Source organism: Mesoplodon bidens, assembly GCF_964165515.1.
Source record: "Mesoplodon bidens genome assembly, chromosome: 18".
In the NCBI taxonomy this organism is placed as follows: domain Eukaryota; kingdom Metazoa; phylum Chordata; class Mammalia; order Artiodactyla; family Ziphiidae; genus Mesoplodon; species Mesoplodon bidens.
The window spans coordinates 919,100-934,599 of NC_138175.1; the positions used below are offsets into that span (position 1 = coordinate 919,100).

At 54.2% G+C, this 15,500-nt stretch overlaps 1 protein-coding gene across 2 annotated transcripts; it reads right to left on the reverse strand.

Moving 5' to 3' along the window:
• Positions 1–12: 12 nt before the first annotated feature.
• ZNF276 (zinc finger protein 276) lies at positions 13–15,498 on the reverse strand. 2 transcript variants are annotated; one of them, XM_081216623.1, is made up of 11 exons: positions 14,653–14,980; positions 9,860–10,163; positions 9,556–9,602; positions 9,011–9,457; positions 7,989–8,067; positions 6,712–6,795; positions 2,300–2,410; positions 2,144–2,219; positions 1,867–1,984; positions 636–735; positions 13–563 (listed from the first exon to the last, which is right to left on the reverse strand). In XM_081216623.1, the coding sequence occupies exons 1-11, from the start codon at positions 14,867–14,869 to the stop codon at positions 323–325; spliced, it is 1,824 nt and encodes a 607-aa protein (XP_081072749.1). In that variant the 5' UTR covers positions 14,870–14,980; the 3' UTR covers positions 13–322. The 2 variants fall into 2 exon arrangements, with proteins under 2 accessions (XP_081072749.1, XP_081072750.1); XM_081216624.1 differs by lacking the exons at positions 13–563; positions 636–735; positions 1,867–1,984; positions 2,144–2,219; positions 2,300–2,410 and having other exon boundaries at positions 6,711–6,795; positions 8,021–8,067; positions 14,653–15,498.
• Between the last annotated feature and the right edge of the window lie 2 nt (positions 15,499–15,500).

Below are 15,500 nucleotides of genomic sequence, written 5' to 3' on the forward strand. Positions count from 1 at the left end.
GCATAGCCCAGCTCCTCGGTAAATAATTTATTACAAGCATAACGTGGAGCTCTCGTTGCCCTGAAAAGTGGGTTACAAACCTCGACTGCATCAGCAGGGAAGAGGAATCAATTCTTTGAAGTCCACCTCTGGCCCCAAGTCACTCTGTTTGTTTATAGGAGAAGAAACTGCCGGTCCCGGAGCAGAAGCCACAAGGCCCTGTGAGCTGTGTGCTGAGCCCCTGCCGCCCAGCACGCGGGGTGGGGGCTCGTCGGGGTGCAGAGCTGTGCCATCAGGCCTGAACCCCCGTCACTGCCCACTGAGCTCGGGGGTGGGCGTGCCCTCAGGTGGGCTCAGCCTTCACGGCCTGCCCCGCCGCAGGCCCAGGCGGGGGCTCCGCGGCCTTGTCCGGGGTCTGTGTCAGGGGGTGCACCATGGACATGTGCACGTTGAGGTTGTGAGCCTTCTCGAACCGCCGGCCACACTGGTCACAGGCAAAGTCCAGCTCCGTCTCGGCCTTGTGCTTAGTCATGTGGTACTTCAGGGATGCCCGCTGCCGGCACTGGAACCCGCAGACTTCGCACCTGGGGGCCGGGGGCAGGTGAGCCAGGGCCCCGCTGGTGGGAGAGACACCCCCGCTCCCCCCCCCAACTTACTGCAGCGGCTTGGCTCCTGAGTGGCGCATCTGGTGGACCAGGAGGTGCTTCCGCTGCTTGAAGGTCTGCCCACACTCGTCACAGATATAGTTCCGCACCTCTGGGGACCAGAGAGGCAGTGACCACAGGCCCTGACACCCTCCCCTCGGTGCCCGAGTGCCTTACAGGTGACACAGCTCTGATACATAGCCCTCCGTGTCGCCTGAAATTGTCACCTGGCTGCGGCTTCCTCTCCAACTACTGTGTACATTTCATCTGGAGCCTGTTTTCTTGCCCTTTAGGCCGATTTCCTTGAGCACAAGTTTTTAGAGGAAGCCAAATCAGTAAGGTTTCATAGATGACTGATCACAGTTGCTGCTACTCTTAAGACCCACCGCCACGCTGGGCCCACTGCAGGGTACCCACTGCGAAGGCAGTCTTAACGCTGTTGAACAGAACTTGAACCGTCATGCCCCACACCAGTGGTTCCACTGCAGGCCGTGCCAGTGGGGCAGCTGCCACACGCCTCCCGCCCCACGTCACTGCACGTCCCACTGCTCATCTATCAGTACCTGAACTAGCCTCCCAGGCAGGCTCCTCCCTCACTAGGGGCAACCGTCCCGATAGCACTCGATCTAGCCTCTTTTGTGTTAAAAACAAAAACTGCTTGTGGTCACAACCACTGGCATCCAGACTGAGAACAGCTTGACCCAACCCAAGAGAATCAGTGTGCGTGTTAGGAGACACAGACAAGAACACTTGGAGCAAAAAACACAGGAAAACTGTTTCGCTGTGGAACCAACAAGTAAATGTGCGCCAACAATTAAACTGTCAAATCTGAGTGAAGTAAGTCATTTTTACAAAGTTCAAAACAAGAAAAACTCTCTTAGCAATAGACACAGATGTAACATCTATCTAGAAGGGGGTGTGGTTTGGGAGAGCTGCCTTCTGTGCAGAAGCAGTGACAATGTGCACCAGGCACATACGAGTCCAAGGTATGAACGTGTGTTCAGAGAGAGAAGGGGGCTGTGGGCCTCACGTGCTGTTGGCGGTGATGACCAGGGCACTGTCTTCACTGTGCTTCCTCCCCCAGTTTCTACAATGAATGCGGGTCACTTGTAATCCAAAAAGCACACGTCTCTTAAAGTAATGATTTAAACACGACAGCAAACCCACCGAGAGGTACCAGGATTCTTTGGTGCCGGTTTCCCAGGAGGCAGCCCTGTCCCCGGGGGCGGGTGGGTGGACGCACCTGTGTGGATGAGCTTGACGTGGCGCTGCAGGTAGCGGTCGATCATGAACACCTTGTTGCAGCCGGGGTGCGGGCAGGGCCTCTCCCGGACTTCCTCGTGGTGCTCCTTGATGTGCTTCTGCAGGAGGGACCGGGGGCCTGAGGGCCTCGTCCTGGCCGACACCCCTGGTCACAGCACGTGCCTCCCTCCCACAGGCCCTGCTCAACACCCTCCTCTCCCCAGAGGAACAGATCCCAGCACTGCGGGCCTGTCTCCCCCACGGGCCGGGGCCCTCACCTTCATGCCGTCAGCCCCACGGTACACGGCCGTGCAGCCCTGGTGAGGACACTTGTAGATGGTGGGCAGCTCCTCCCTGCAAGGCAGAGCACACGTGGAGCTGCGGCCCCAATGGGCTGTGCGGCCCCGACGGGCTGCGCGGCCCCGGCCCCTCACCTCTCACAGCGCGGCTTGCCCTTCCAGCCCGGCTTGGGCCCAGGTTTCTTTCGAATTTTTGGTTCTTCTGACTTCTTGGCTTCTTTGCTTTCACTCTTCTTACCAGAGATCCTGGGGGAGAAAGAGGACAACAGTCAGTGATGTTTCTGATTGTTTGCTATGCGCTGCTCGTTTTTCTTCAAACGGGAGGTGGGTCTCCTCGGGCCTCCAGGGCTAACCTGCTTCAGTCCCCTGCTGACTGGCTGGCCCTCAAATTGACCCTTGGCCACCAAAGCTAGAACAGTTCTTCGGGGAGGTGGAGGCCCTGCACTGCCCCCTCGGGACATAGGAGTGGGCCTTCATGACAACTTTCACTCCCTGTCTGAAACATCAACACCATAATTTTGGAGACAGCATGGAAAATGGTGGGGCAGGGGAGACTCGGGGTCAGTCCCTCAACAAAACTATCGTTAAGCTAGAAAAAAGATCAGGATCCACTCTTCTGGAACCTGCTGGGAGACTCACGGCAACCAGGAGAGAGCTCTGCACCCACTGCCGTCCCCCACTCCGCAGCCCCTGGGCAGCGGGGACCTTGTCCTCCACACGTGTGGGGTCGTGGGGTCGTGCATTTCAGCCAGTCTTGCAGGCCCCAGAGGACCAGGCCAGACACAGCACCCCCCACTGTGGTGTCCTTCAAAGACTTAAAGATACATGCACACTTTTCTTTCTAGATCCAGGAGTATAAGGAAATCTGTCCGGAATAGAAGGAAACTTCTAGGGCCATAGCAACAAGCCCACAGCTGACACCATGCTCAGTGGTCAAAGACTGAAAGCTTTTCCTCTGAGATCAGGAACAAGACAAAGATGCTCATTTTCACCACTTCTCAACAGAACACTGGAAGTCCTAGCCACAGCAATTAGGCAAAAAAAAAAAAAAAGCATCTAAATTAGAAAGGAAAGAAAATTACCTCTTCACGATGTCATGATCTTATATGTAGAAAACCCTAAAGAACCCACACAGAAAAATAAATTCAGCAACATTGCAGGGTAGAAAATCAACACACAAAAACCAGTTCTATCTCTATACACTAACAATGAACAGTCCAAAAAGGAAATTAAGAAAACAATTTTTAATAGCATCAGAAGGAATAAGACACTTAGGAATAAACCAAGGTGAAAAACTTGTACACTGAAAACTGCAAAATGCTGCTGAAAGAAGTTAAAGACCTAAATAAGTAGATATCTCATACCCATGGATTGTAAAGATGGCAGTAATCCCCCAAAGCAATCTACACGTTCAATCCCTATCAAAATCCCAATGGTGTTTTTTTACAGAAACAACAACAACAAAACAAATTTTCACATAGAATTTCAAGGTACACTGAATAACCACACAATTTTGAAAGACAACAAAGCTGGGGAGTTCAAACTTCCTGATTCCAAAATTTACTACAAAGCTACAATAGTCAAAACTGTGTGGTACTGGCAAAAAGACAGACATACAGACCAACTGAATAATTGAGCGACCAGAAATAAACCCTTGCAAGTATAATCAACTGATTTGACAAAGGTGCCAAGACCACTCACTGGGGAAAAGGACAGTCTTTTCAACAAAAGGTGCTGGGACGACCGAATATCCACATACAAAAGAATGGAGCTGGATCCCTACCTCACACCCTACGTAGAAATTAACTCAAATGGATCAAAGATCTAAAACTAAAATTCTTAGGGGTAAATCTTCTATGACCTTAGATTTGGGAGTGGTTTCTCTTAAATATGACACCAAAAGCACAGCGAACAAAAGTAAAAACAGGTAAACTGGACTTCAAAATAATTTTTTGTGCACCAAAGGGCGCTATGAAGAGAGTGAAAAAAGGGAGAATATGTACAACTCAATGGCAAAAAAACAGACAACTCAATTAAAAAGTGGGCAAAGGACTGGAACAGACATTTCTCCAAAGAAGATACAAGCATGTGAAAAGATGCTCTACATCACTCATCACTAGGGAAATGCCAATCAAAATGACAATGAGATACCACTTCACACCCATTAGGATGACTATTTAAACACACACACACACCCAGAAAATAACAGATATTGGTGAGGATGTGTAGAAATCAGAACCCCTGTACACTGTTAGTAGGAAATGTAGAATGTGCAGCTGCTGTAGAAGACTGTACGGCAGTTCCCCAAAAAGTTAAAGAAGTACCATATGACCCAAAGAATTGAAAACGGGGTCTCAAACAGATACTTGTTACAACAGCCTTTATACCATGATTCACAATAGCCAAAAAAGTATAAACAACCAAAATTGACAGATGAATGGATCAACAAAACGTGGTCCATCCATACGATGGAATTTTTTTTTCTGGCCACACCATGCCACATGCAGGATCTTAGTTCCCCGACCAGGGATCAAACCCATGCCCACTGCAGTGGAAGAGTGGAGTCTTAACAACGAGACTGCCAGGGAAGTCCCTTTACAATAGAATATTACTCAAGTCATAGAAAGGAATCAAGCTGACACATCACAACATGGATGAATTTCAAAAACATTATTCTAAGTGGAAGAAGCCCGTAGCAAAAGGACACATAACATGTTATTGCACTTGTATGAAGTCCCCAGAATGGATACCTAGATTAGGAGTTGCCAGGGCCCGTGGGGAGGAGAGGGGAGGTCGCTGCTTCATGGGGACAGAGTTTCTGTTTGGGATAGTAAAAGTGTGGAAATAGTGGCGACAGTTGCACAACACTGTGAAAGCACTTAAATGCCACTGAGTCGTACACTTTAAAAAACGGTGAAACGGTACATTTTCTTACGTATGTTTTACCACAATTAAAAACAAACAGCTGCTGTCCTCCTCTTTAAACAGTGTATTAACAAGAACCTTCTCCACAGCTGTACAGGCTGCTTCTCCTTTTGGCTAATAACTGCTCTTCCAGCCTGGCCACGGTCCTGGCCTCCACCCTCCTCCTCTGCTTGTGGCTTGGACACCCAGTCAGAGCTGAACCGTAACCAGTGCTTGCACAGGATTACACGTTTCTTGAGAGCAGGAGGCTTCAGAGAGCCCACGGGTGTCTCCGGTGAGTCCTTGAAGGACGAGGGGTTGAGGTCCCTGCAGACGCAAGAGGACCGGGCTCACAGCGCCCAACTCGGGGCTGCCAGCACCCTTCCTTCCCGTCACCGCTCAGGCTCCTTCCCTCCCGCTTCCCGCTGGAGCCCCGGCCCCTGCCGCCTGGCTGCGGACCCCGACAGGCACGTCTGCTGCAAGGTCACATGGACCACGGCTGATCAGAGGCCCCATCCTAGGACGTCAGCTGGCACTCCCATCATGGCACCTGAGGCACCAAGTGGCTGTCAGGGCTGAGCCCAGAGCTTCCGGCAGCCCACTGCCACCCAGCCCCACCTCCCACAGGCCTCTGAACACATACCTTGTGTGTCTTGTCCTACAGCATGTGTCCGTGTGCCCTCCCAGGGGCCTCCTGGAAACCCAGGGACACGGCAGGTGTCCCCGTCCCCACACCAGTGGCCCCAGGCCTGCTGGGCAGCAGGACGTAAGAGGTGGGTTCATGGAGTTCAGGGTGGGGAGCGGGAACTCCTGCCGCAGCCCCGGGCGGCACCATGCAAGCAGATGTGGTCTCCCCAGCCTAGCCCGCCTGATGCCCCCTCTTGGCCCCAGGCAGTGTCTGTCTACTCAGGCCTGCTCGAGGGCTCGTGACTCAGCCAGCCCCACACCCCGACTGGGATCTCCTGAGCCGCCGCCTCTCCTGTCTCTCTACCCACACAGCCCACACGGGAACTTAAAGGAGAAAAGGAAGTCATGCTTGCTTCTGTTTTGTTTTGTGCTTCCCTGGCTGATGCTGTGGTGCTCCTGTGGTTTTGTTCCACGTCAGAGGCCCAGGCTGGGCATCTACTAAGTGGAGGTGTTTGGGGTGTTCCTGGGCACAGGGTGACACAAGTGACAATCGGCCTTCTCTGCCACGCCCCCGAGTTCTAATGGAGAGAGAACACAAAGCCTGCAGGGGGCAGGCTGCCTCAACGAGGAAGTGGCGTGGGAATCAGTGCCAGAGGCGGACCTGAGAGCTGATGATGAGCCAGCCGGGAAAGTGGGGCCAACAGCAGACGCGGGTGGGTGGCGGGGTCACATCCACAGGGCTCCTCGCACAGCTGGCTGCTGCCCCCCAGGGTGATGCCAGGCCAGGTCCCTGCGCTGAACTGGGCAGGTCCTCCCAGCTCACCCAGAAGCCACACTGTGCTGAGCTTGGGAGGTCAGGCCAACAGAGAAGCAGAAAGCATGTGCTGAGCAAGGCAGACGGGGGCAGCGAGCTTCCGTCCAGTCCCCGCTGCCCCGCAAGGCAGACGCACGTCTCCAGGTCACCCACTGGACACCTCCCACGCCCCGCGAGCTTACAGCACCCCCGTCCCCCTTACTTCTTTTCTGGGTAGGGCTCAAAGGACTCGTCTGAGGACTGGGCATTCTGCTGCTTGTCATTTTCGTCTTCACTCAGGAAGTCTCTAGGAAAGAAGAGAGAACCTTTAGCAAAGCTCCGGGGCCGGCGACGGAGCCAGTGAAACTTCCTGTCTAAAGACACCATGTGGATCCCCACCCTGCACATCTCAGTTCTCCTCAAAAGGCCTAAAATTCCTAAGTCTCCAATCCCATCTCCTAACAGAAAGGGCACGCGAGCCAGGGTCACAAGCTGACGATCCCCTGTAAGCCACACTTCTCATCATGACACCAGGACCCCGAACTCCCAAAGAGCCTCTCTACCGGGGCCCGAGGCAGGGGGTGAAGACCCTCACAAGAGGTGGGCTTCTCAGGAAGTGGGCTTTTACAATGTCACCTCACCCCGGTAACCGTGAGCACCTGCCCAGATGAGAGGTCAGCTGTCAGTCATCTCAAAGGTCACAAAGGCCAAAAAAACATCTGTACGTCTATAACCTTTACCCTGAAGTGTGAGTCACTACACAGGCTCTGCTAGGCAGCAGACAGAGCCCAGCTGCCACACTCCCCACGGAGAAAGGCCCAAGGCTGGCTGGTGGCTACGGAACAGCCACGGCCTCCTGACCCCGGGGGAGTTTGTGGCGCACACGTTGGGGTTCTTCCAGCAACTGGGTCATCCGTCACTGGCACCAAAATCACACTGTCCTTCTACTTGTTTGGACAAAAGTGCATCTGCAGTCCAGCCAGAGCTCGCAGGGCAGGGTGGGAAGGCTGGCTGGCGTGCGGCCTCCATCCCGAGAGGTTTGGTCTTGGAGCCCGGGGGGTGGCCCCAGGAGCAAACAGGTGCCCCTTCCAGGAAGGTCTGTCCTCCTGTAGGGAGCCTCCACCCCCATGTCACCAACACATCATGATAGAGGGCCAGAGGCTGGCTTCTGTTCTAGTAATGTCTGGGGTTGGTTCAAAACTCAGGCCTTGGAGGGCGAGACAAGCGGCAGGAGCATAGGACCAGCCAGAGGACCATCTGAGCAGAGTAACTTCCATACCACCCTGGCCAGGCCCCCTGCAGCTCCATCAGGTCTGAGGTGCCGCGGGGACCCAGGAGACCCCACTCAGGAACGGAAGCCTAGAAGCACCCCCCGCTGCTCCCCTCCTCCCAACAGAGAAAGTGGGGAGGCCGGCTGAGACCCAGGCTGCCGGCCCCTGGGATGGCGGCGTTTGTTTCCAAGGAGGAATTTTAGGCTATGTAAACCCACTCTTCTCTCACCCCTCAGAAAGGTCACTGAACTCGTCTTTTACCCGATCATCCGAGGTTGGAGATGGAACCTGCTTCTCACCCAACTGCCCTGAGAAACAAAGAACAAGACTCCAGTCACCCGTCACCCCCAGACAGCTAGGTGGTGCTCCCCGCGAGGACGACGGGGAGCCTGGGGTCCCCCTGCCTCCAAGTCACTCACCTCCCGACCCATCCCCCACATGGGGGTGGCCCCAGCGCCAGGCCACCCCCATGTCCAGCCAACAGTAGCAACACCAGCAAGCCCAGCCCCTCCCCAGGGGTTCGGATCCAGCCGCTTTGGGATGGGATGACTTGTACTTTGTGGATGTTTTGGGACATTTTAAAAAATCACTGTTATCCAAGTAGTGCAGGCACACAGTTTAGAAACCCAACAATTCTAAGAACCGTGCAGCACAAGTCTCTCCCCTCCAGCACCAGCGTCGCCCTCAGTCTGAACCGTCCGGTGGCGGAGGGTCAGCACACGGGGCAGCCTGGTGCCCACACGGCAACAGGCGCCCACATGGAGGCCGAGAGACGCAGCCGGAAGCCAGCCTGGCCCTCCTAACACGACGTCTGCGAACAGCTGCGCCCAACCCACAGTGCCATGGGATCAGGCCCCAAAGAAGGGGCCGCCCAGAGCAGCCTGTCCACACTGGTCCCACTGGGCGCTGGCTGAGGACCAGGGAGTGACCTGCAGCTGGCTCAGGACAGCCTCAGACACCAACCGCCGTCATGCCCCACGAGGCCCCCATCCTCTTCCACCCTCTGTGCCCTGGGCCCACGCAGGCTTAGAAGAAGCCTGGAGGGCAGACGAGTGTGCCGTCACAGAAAGCGCCGGAACAGGGTCCTCGGCCTCTCTTTGCTGTCAGACGGCCGTGAGGCGGCCCCCGGCATTACCCCGGCCCCTCCACACACGACACCGCAGCCACCGCCCCAACACACGCTTCCTGTCGAGGGCTGAGCCTGGCCCAGGACTAGGAATCCTGGTCAGACAGCCCAGAGGCGCCTCCTACCTGGTGCCCCGCTTTGGGGGAGGCTTGGCTGAGGCGGGGGGCCCGGCCCAGGCCCCACCGGGTCGCCATCTGAAGGAGGCCGGGCTGTGTCCATGCTGGGCAGCGTCTCGGTCTCGGCCCCGGCCGCGGTCGCTCTGCCCTGGGAGCTCTGAGGGGCAGCCCCGCTGGGGCTGGACCCCCGATGCCGGGGGAGCCCCGGGGCCGAATCCTTGTCCCACGTCCGCCTGACACCCAAGGCGCCGTCCAGCAAGAGGGCCCCGCAGCTGGAGTCGGCGTCCATGGTGTAGTCGTGCCCTCGGTCGCAGCCCCACACGGCCCGGACGATGCCACAGTATTCGGAGGACAGGGTCCTCTGGAGGCTGGGCAGGGCCCCGCAGCTGGCCGCGTGTCCGTGCACCCACCCCACCAAGCTGCGCAGGCCCTGGGGGCTCGAGGCGATCAGGTCCACTGAGGAGAGGCAGAGAGGCCAGCCCGCGGCCGTGAGCACCTGCACCTCCCACCCCGCCCGCCCCACCCCACCCCACCCCGGGGGTGCACTCACTCACCGACGCACGCTCCCTCCTCCGCCCCTGTCCGAGGCTGCACACCGACCCTGCAAAGGAGCAGCGCCGCCCACTGAGAGCAGGAGTGGGCCCAGCGGCTGCTCCGCGTGCAGGCTGAGCCCTCTCCTCCGAGGCCGCCCACCGGGCCCCCCGCCCACACACCCGTCGCACTGGTGCTCACGAGCGTCTGCCTCACCCGGCATGATGGGCTCCCCATGCGGAGGCTCCCACCCGGGCCGCCCTGTGCCCGCTCGGCCCGCTCGCGGGGTCTCCTGCTCGCCCCCAGCGAACGAGGGCGGGCGCCTACTTTGCACAAGGCTTCCGGCGGCCTGTGGGGGGGACGTTGACTCTCTGCAGGAAAGACGCGAGGAGGCCGTGGCACTGGTAGAACTGGGTGTGGCAGTTCTTGCAGACAAACTGGGACAGAGCCGGGTCCTGGCGGACGGCCACCCCCAGGAGGCGCTGGAAGTCCCGGACCAAAACTCGGTCCCCAGGGGGCGGCCTTTCTGAGCTCTCGCCAGGCGCCCTGCCAGAGATGCTGCGGAGACTCCGCGAGGAGAACTTCCCGTGACAGAGGCGACAGTGCCCCATGGCCAGGGCCCGGGCGGTTCCTGGGCAAAAGCACGGGAACATGGAGTCAGGCACGCAGGACAGCTCCCAGGGCGGGTGAGGCCCACACTCCGCCAGCCTCCCAGCCCCCGGAGCGGGGCCTACCCAGACACGCCCCTGAAACACAGGCGCAGGTCTGGGCCAAAGGCAGGCCTCTGGCTCTGGCCTGCCAGGCGAATACACAGCCTCTGGGGAAAATGGCCAGTGGAGGGCCTTCTGGGCTAGAAAACCTTTCAAAAAATTCTGAATGCCTCCAAAACAAGGCCAGGTTTTTTGTTGTTTTTTTTTTTTTTTTTGGTTCTGTTGGGTCTTTGCTGCTGTGCGCGGGCTTTCTCTAGTTGCAGCGAGCCGGGGCTGCTCTTCGTTGTGGTGCACGGGCTCTAGGCACACGAGCTTCGGAAATTGTGGCACGTGGCCTTAGTAGTCGTGGCTTGCAGACTCTAGAGCACAGGCTCAGTAGTTGTGGCACACGGGCTGAGTTGCTCCGCAGCTTGTGGGATCTTCCCAGACCGGGGCTCAAACCCATGTCCCCTGCTTTGGCAGGCGGATTCTTAACCACTGTGCCACCAGGGAAGCCCAACAAGGCCAGTATTACTCTGATACTAAAACCAGACAAGGACACAACAAGAAAAGAAAATTACAGGCCAATATACCTAATGAATATAGATGTAAAAATCTTCAACAAAATAACAGCAAACTGAATTCAACAATTAATTTAAAAGATCACGGAGACTTCCCTGCTGGTCCAGTGGTTAACAATCCGCCTTCCAATGCAAGGCACACGGGTTCGATCCCTAGTTGGGGAACTAAGATCCCACATGCCACGGGACAACTAAGCCCGCGCACCACAACTACTGAGCCCGGCGCCACAACTACAGAGCCCACACGCTCTGAAGCCCACGTGCCACAACTACAGAGTCCATGCACTCTGGAGCCTGCGTGCCACAACTAGAGAGAAGCCCACACGCCACAACGAAAGATCCCGTGTGCCACAACCAAGACCCGATGGAACCAAAAAACATATTAAGTAAGTAAATAAGTAAGTAAATAAATAAATAAATATATATATATATATATATATATATGTAAAAGATCAGGCACAATGATCAGTTGGGGTTTATTCCAGGGATGCAAGGCTGGCTCAACCTCCCCAAATCAATCCATGTGACACACATTAACAAAACAAAAAATAAAAATCATACAATCATCTCAATAAGTGCAGAAAAAATGTTTCACAAAATTCAACATCTATTCACAATAAAAACCTCAATAAATTGTGTACAGACAGAAAGTACCACAACGTAATACAAGCCATATATGACAACCCCAGAGCTAACATCATACTCAATGGTGAAGAGCTAAAAGCTTTCCTCTAAGACCAGGAACAAAGCAAGGATGCCCATTCTCATCATTTTTATTCAACATAGTACTGGAAGTCTTGGCCAGCGCAATTAGGCCAGAAAAATAAAAACCACCCAAATCATAAAGAAAGAAGTAAAACAACCTCTATTTGCACATGATATTATATATAGAAAACTTTGTAAGACTCCACCAAAAAAACTGTTAGAATAAACAAAGTCAGTAAAGTTGTAGAATATAAAATCAAGATAGAAAAATCGGCTGACTTCTAAATACTAACAAACTATTAAAAATTAAGAAAACAACCAGATTTATAATTGTGTCAAAAAGAATAAAATCCTTAGGAATAAATTTAACCAAGGAGGTGAAAGACCTGTACACTGACAACTATAAGACACTGAAGAAAGAAACTGAAAACGCAAATAAATAGAAAAACAGTCCATGCTCGTGGGTTGGAAGAATTAATATTGCTAAAATGTTTACACTCCCCAAAGCCATCTACAAATTTAAAGCAACCCCTATCAAAACCCCACTGGTATTTTTCACAAAAATACAACAATCTTAAAATTTATATGGAACCAAAAAAAAAAAAAACCATGAATAGCCAAAGCAATCCTGAGAAACAAAAACAAAGCTGGAGGCATCATTTCAAACTATATGGAGGCCTGATCACAGAGGCATGATTTCAAACTATACTACAAAGCTACAGTACAGTATTAATAGTACTGCCGAGTACTGTCAAAACAGTACAGTGTGAACATAAAAATAGACATGTAAGCTAATAAAACAGAACAGAGAGCCCAGAAATAAATCCATGCGTATAGAACCAATTAGTTTACAACAAATGAGCCAAGAACATACAATGGAGAAAGGACACTCTTCAATAAATGGTGCTGGGACTGGGAGACTGGGATTGACATATTTACACTAATATGTATAAAGTGGATAACTGATAAGAACCTGCTGTATAAAAAAATAAAATTCAAACGAAACTGGTGTTGGGAAAACTGGACAGCCACATGCAAAAGAATGGAACTAGACCACCACCTCATACCATACTCAAACTAAACGCCAACGTATTACAGATTTGCAAGACCTGAAAGCATAAGAGTCCTTCAGAGAAGAAAACAAAGGTGAGCTCCTTGACACGGGTCTTGGAGATGGTTTTCTGGATTGACACCAGAAGCAAAGGCAACAGAAGCAAAAATAAACAAATGGGACTACGTCAAACTAAAAAGCTTCTGCACAGCAAAGGAAACCATCAACAAAATGAAATAGGAAAAAAAGTTTGCCAACCATGTATCTGATAAGGGGTTAATAATCAACATATGTAAAGAACTCATACAACACCATAATAAGAGCACAAATAATCTGATTTTAAAAACGAGCATAGGATCTGAAGAGGCCTCTTTCCAAAGGCATACAGATAACCAACAGGTGTGTGGAAAGGTGCTCAACATCACTAATCATCAGGTAAATGCAAATTAAAACCACAATGAGATATCACTCCCACCTGTCAGAATGGCCATCACCAAAAGGTCAAGTAATAACAAGTGTTGGCAAGGGTGTGGAGAAAAGGGAACCCTTGCGCACTGTTGATGGGAATGTAAATTGGTGCAGCCACTATGGAAACAGTATAGAGGTTCCTCAAAAAATTAAAAACAGAACTACTACACGGTCCAGCAATTCCACTGCTGGGTGTTTATCCTATGGAAATGAAAACATATATGCACCCCTATATTCACTGCAGCATTATTTATAACAGCCAAGGTATGGGAACAACCGAAGTGTCCACCAATGGGTGAATGTTTAAAGAAACTGTGTGGAATATTTACTCAGCCATGAAAAAGTGAGAAAATTCTGCCATTTCCAACAACACGGATGGACCTTAATGGCATTACAATAAGTGAAGTAACTCAGATGGAGGAAGATGAATACCATATGATCTAATACGTGGAATCTAAAAAAGAAAAAATCCTGAACTAATAGTTACAGAAAATATATTAGTGGTTGCCAGAGAAGGGGAGTGGGGTGGTGAGTGAAATACCTGAAGTGGTCAGAAGGTACCAACTTCCAGTTATAAGTCCTGGCAATGTGCTATACAGTATGGTAACTACAGATACTTCAGTATAATACTGCGTTGTATATTTGAAAATTGCTGAGATCTTAAAAGTAGATCCTAAAAGTTCTCATCTTAGAGAACTTAGAAGGGAAAACAACTTCTAACTACAAGTGGTGATGGATGTTACCTAGTACACCTGAAACCAATATCATGTTATGTGCCAATTATACCTCAAAAAATCCCCCCCCCAAAAAAATAATAATAAAAAAGAAAGTTTGAGTAAATAAATAAATGCCTCCACAGCTATGGAACTTCCTAAACGAAGCTGGAAACTTCACTCCTCTTCACATCACCCTCCTGCGACCAGAACTGACAGAGCCACGCCCATGCTCTGCTTCTCCGGGGGCCTCCTGTCTGCAAGTGTAGATGATGCCACCTCTCTCTCTGCCCCGGGGGAGGACTACATGAGAGAAGCGTGAAGTCCTTCTCGAGGGGGCAAAAACATTACACGAAGGCAAAGTGCATATTAACGCCCATACCGCCTGCCAGGAGGGGGCCCCGGCACTCCTACACTCAACCCTCTTAGTTCTGTCTTAACGAAGAGGAAGCTGAGGCCCAGACCAGATTAAGCCATTATCCGAAGAGCACAGGGCAAAACCACGACTGAAACCCAGGCCTGCCCGACAGACGGCAGGACTTGAGCACTAATCACTCAGTGAGCTCAGAGTGGGCGCCGAAAGGACAGCTGTCTTGCGAAACATCACCCAGCGCAGCTGCGGCGTCCGCCGCGGAGACCGCCTCACCCCCTCCAGGCGGGGAGGCCTAGTCCGCTTTCTGAGGAGCCAAGGCACCCTGGGCCGGGTTGTCGCGGGGGGCGGGGGCGAGCGGGTGGTCGCGGGGGGCCGGGGAGTCACGGGGGGCCGGTGCTCCCCGGGGGCCGGGTGGTCGCGGAGAAACGGGTGGTCATGGGGGGCTGGGTAGTCACCGGGAGCCGGGGGGATCGCGGGGGCACTCGGCGGTCACCGGGGGCCCCGGCCCACCGCCCCTCGAGCCCGCACGGCAGGACCCACCTGCCTCGTCGGCGCCGTCCTCGCCCGCGTCCGCGCAGGCCCGCGTCGGGCCCCAGCCCAGCCGCGCAGCCACCAAAGCCGCCGCCTCGGCCACGTCGGGACCGCTGCGGGAGGGGCGGCCCCGGGCCCGGCCACCGCCACAGCTGCCGCCACCGGAGCTCCCGCGCTGTCCGGACACCCCGGGCGACAGGAAGCGCCCGAGCCGGTCCCGCTTCATCGCTGTGGCGGCGGCTTGAGCTCGGCCCCGGCGCTCCGCCCCGTCCGATTCCGTTCGGCCCAGCTCGGCTCCGCTCGGCCCGGCGCTCCGCCCCGTTCCTCCTCGCTCGGCCCCGCTCGGCCCCGCTCGGCCCCGCTCGGCTAGCCGGGCCAAGAGGCAGGGCTAGGTGTTGCTCCGCCCGGAGCCTCTCGTCCGCTAGGTTGGACTGTGCTCGCGCTCGTTCACTTCGACTCCGCCGTTCGGCTCCGCTGGACTCACTGGAAGCGGGGCGGGGCGAGTGATGGGGGCGAGGAGGGTGAGGAAACAGGGATTGGACGGATTGACTGCGGGAGGGGAGTGGCGAGGAAAGGGGGGAGGGGAGGGGAGAAGCGTAGCGAGGAGGGGCGGGGCGATGAGGGGAGGAGCGGACTGAGGAGGGGAGGGGCGGAGTGAGGAGGGCGGGGCAGCACGGCATGACGAGAGCAAGGGGCGAGGCGTTCGCGGTTGCCCTGTCACCGACAAGGAGTGATGGCATCGGTAGTTGCACTTACACTGTCGTGGCAACTGCGGGAGGAGGTTATTTGAGAGCTCCGTCACCCCCACCTCCGCCCCTTCGGCTCCAGGAACGGACGGCGCCGCGCGTCGGGGGGCG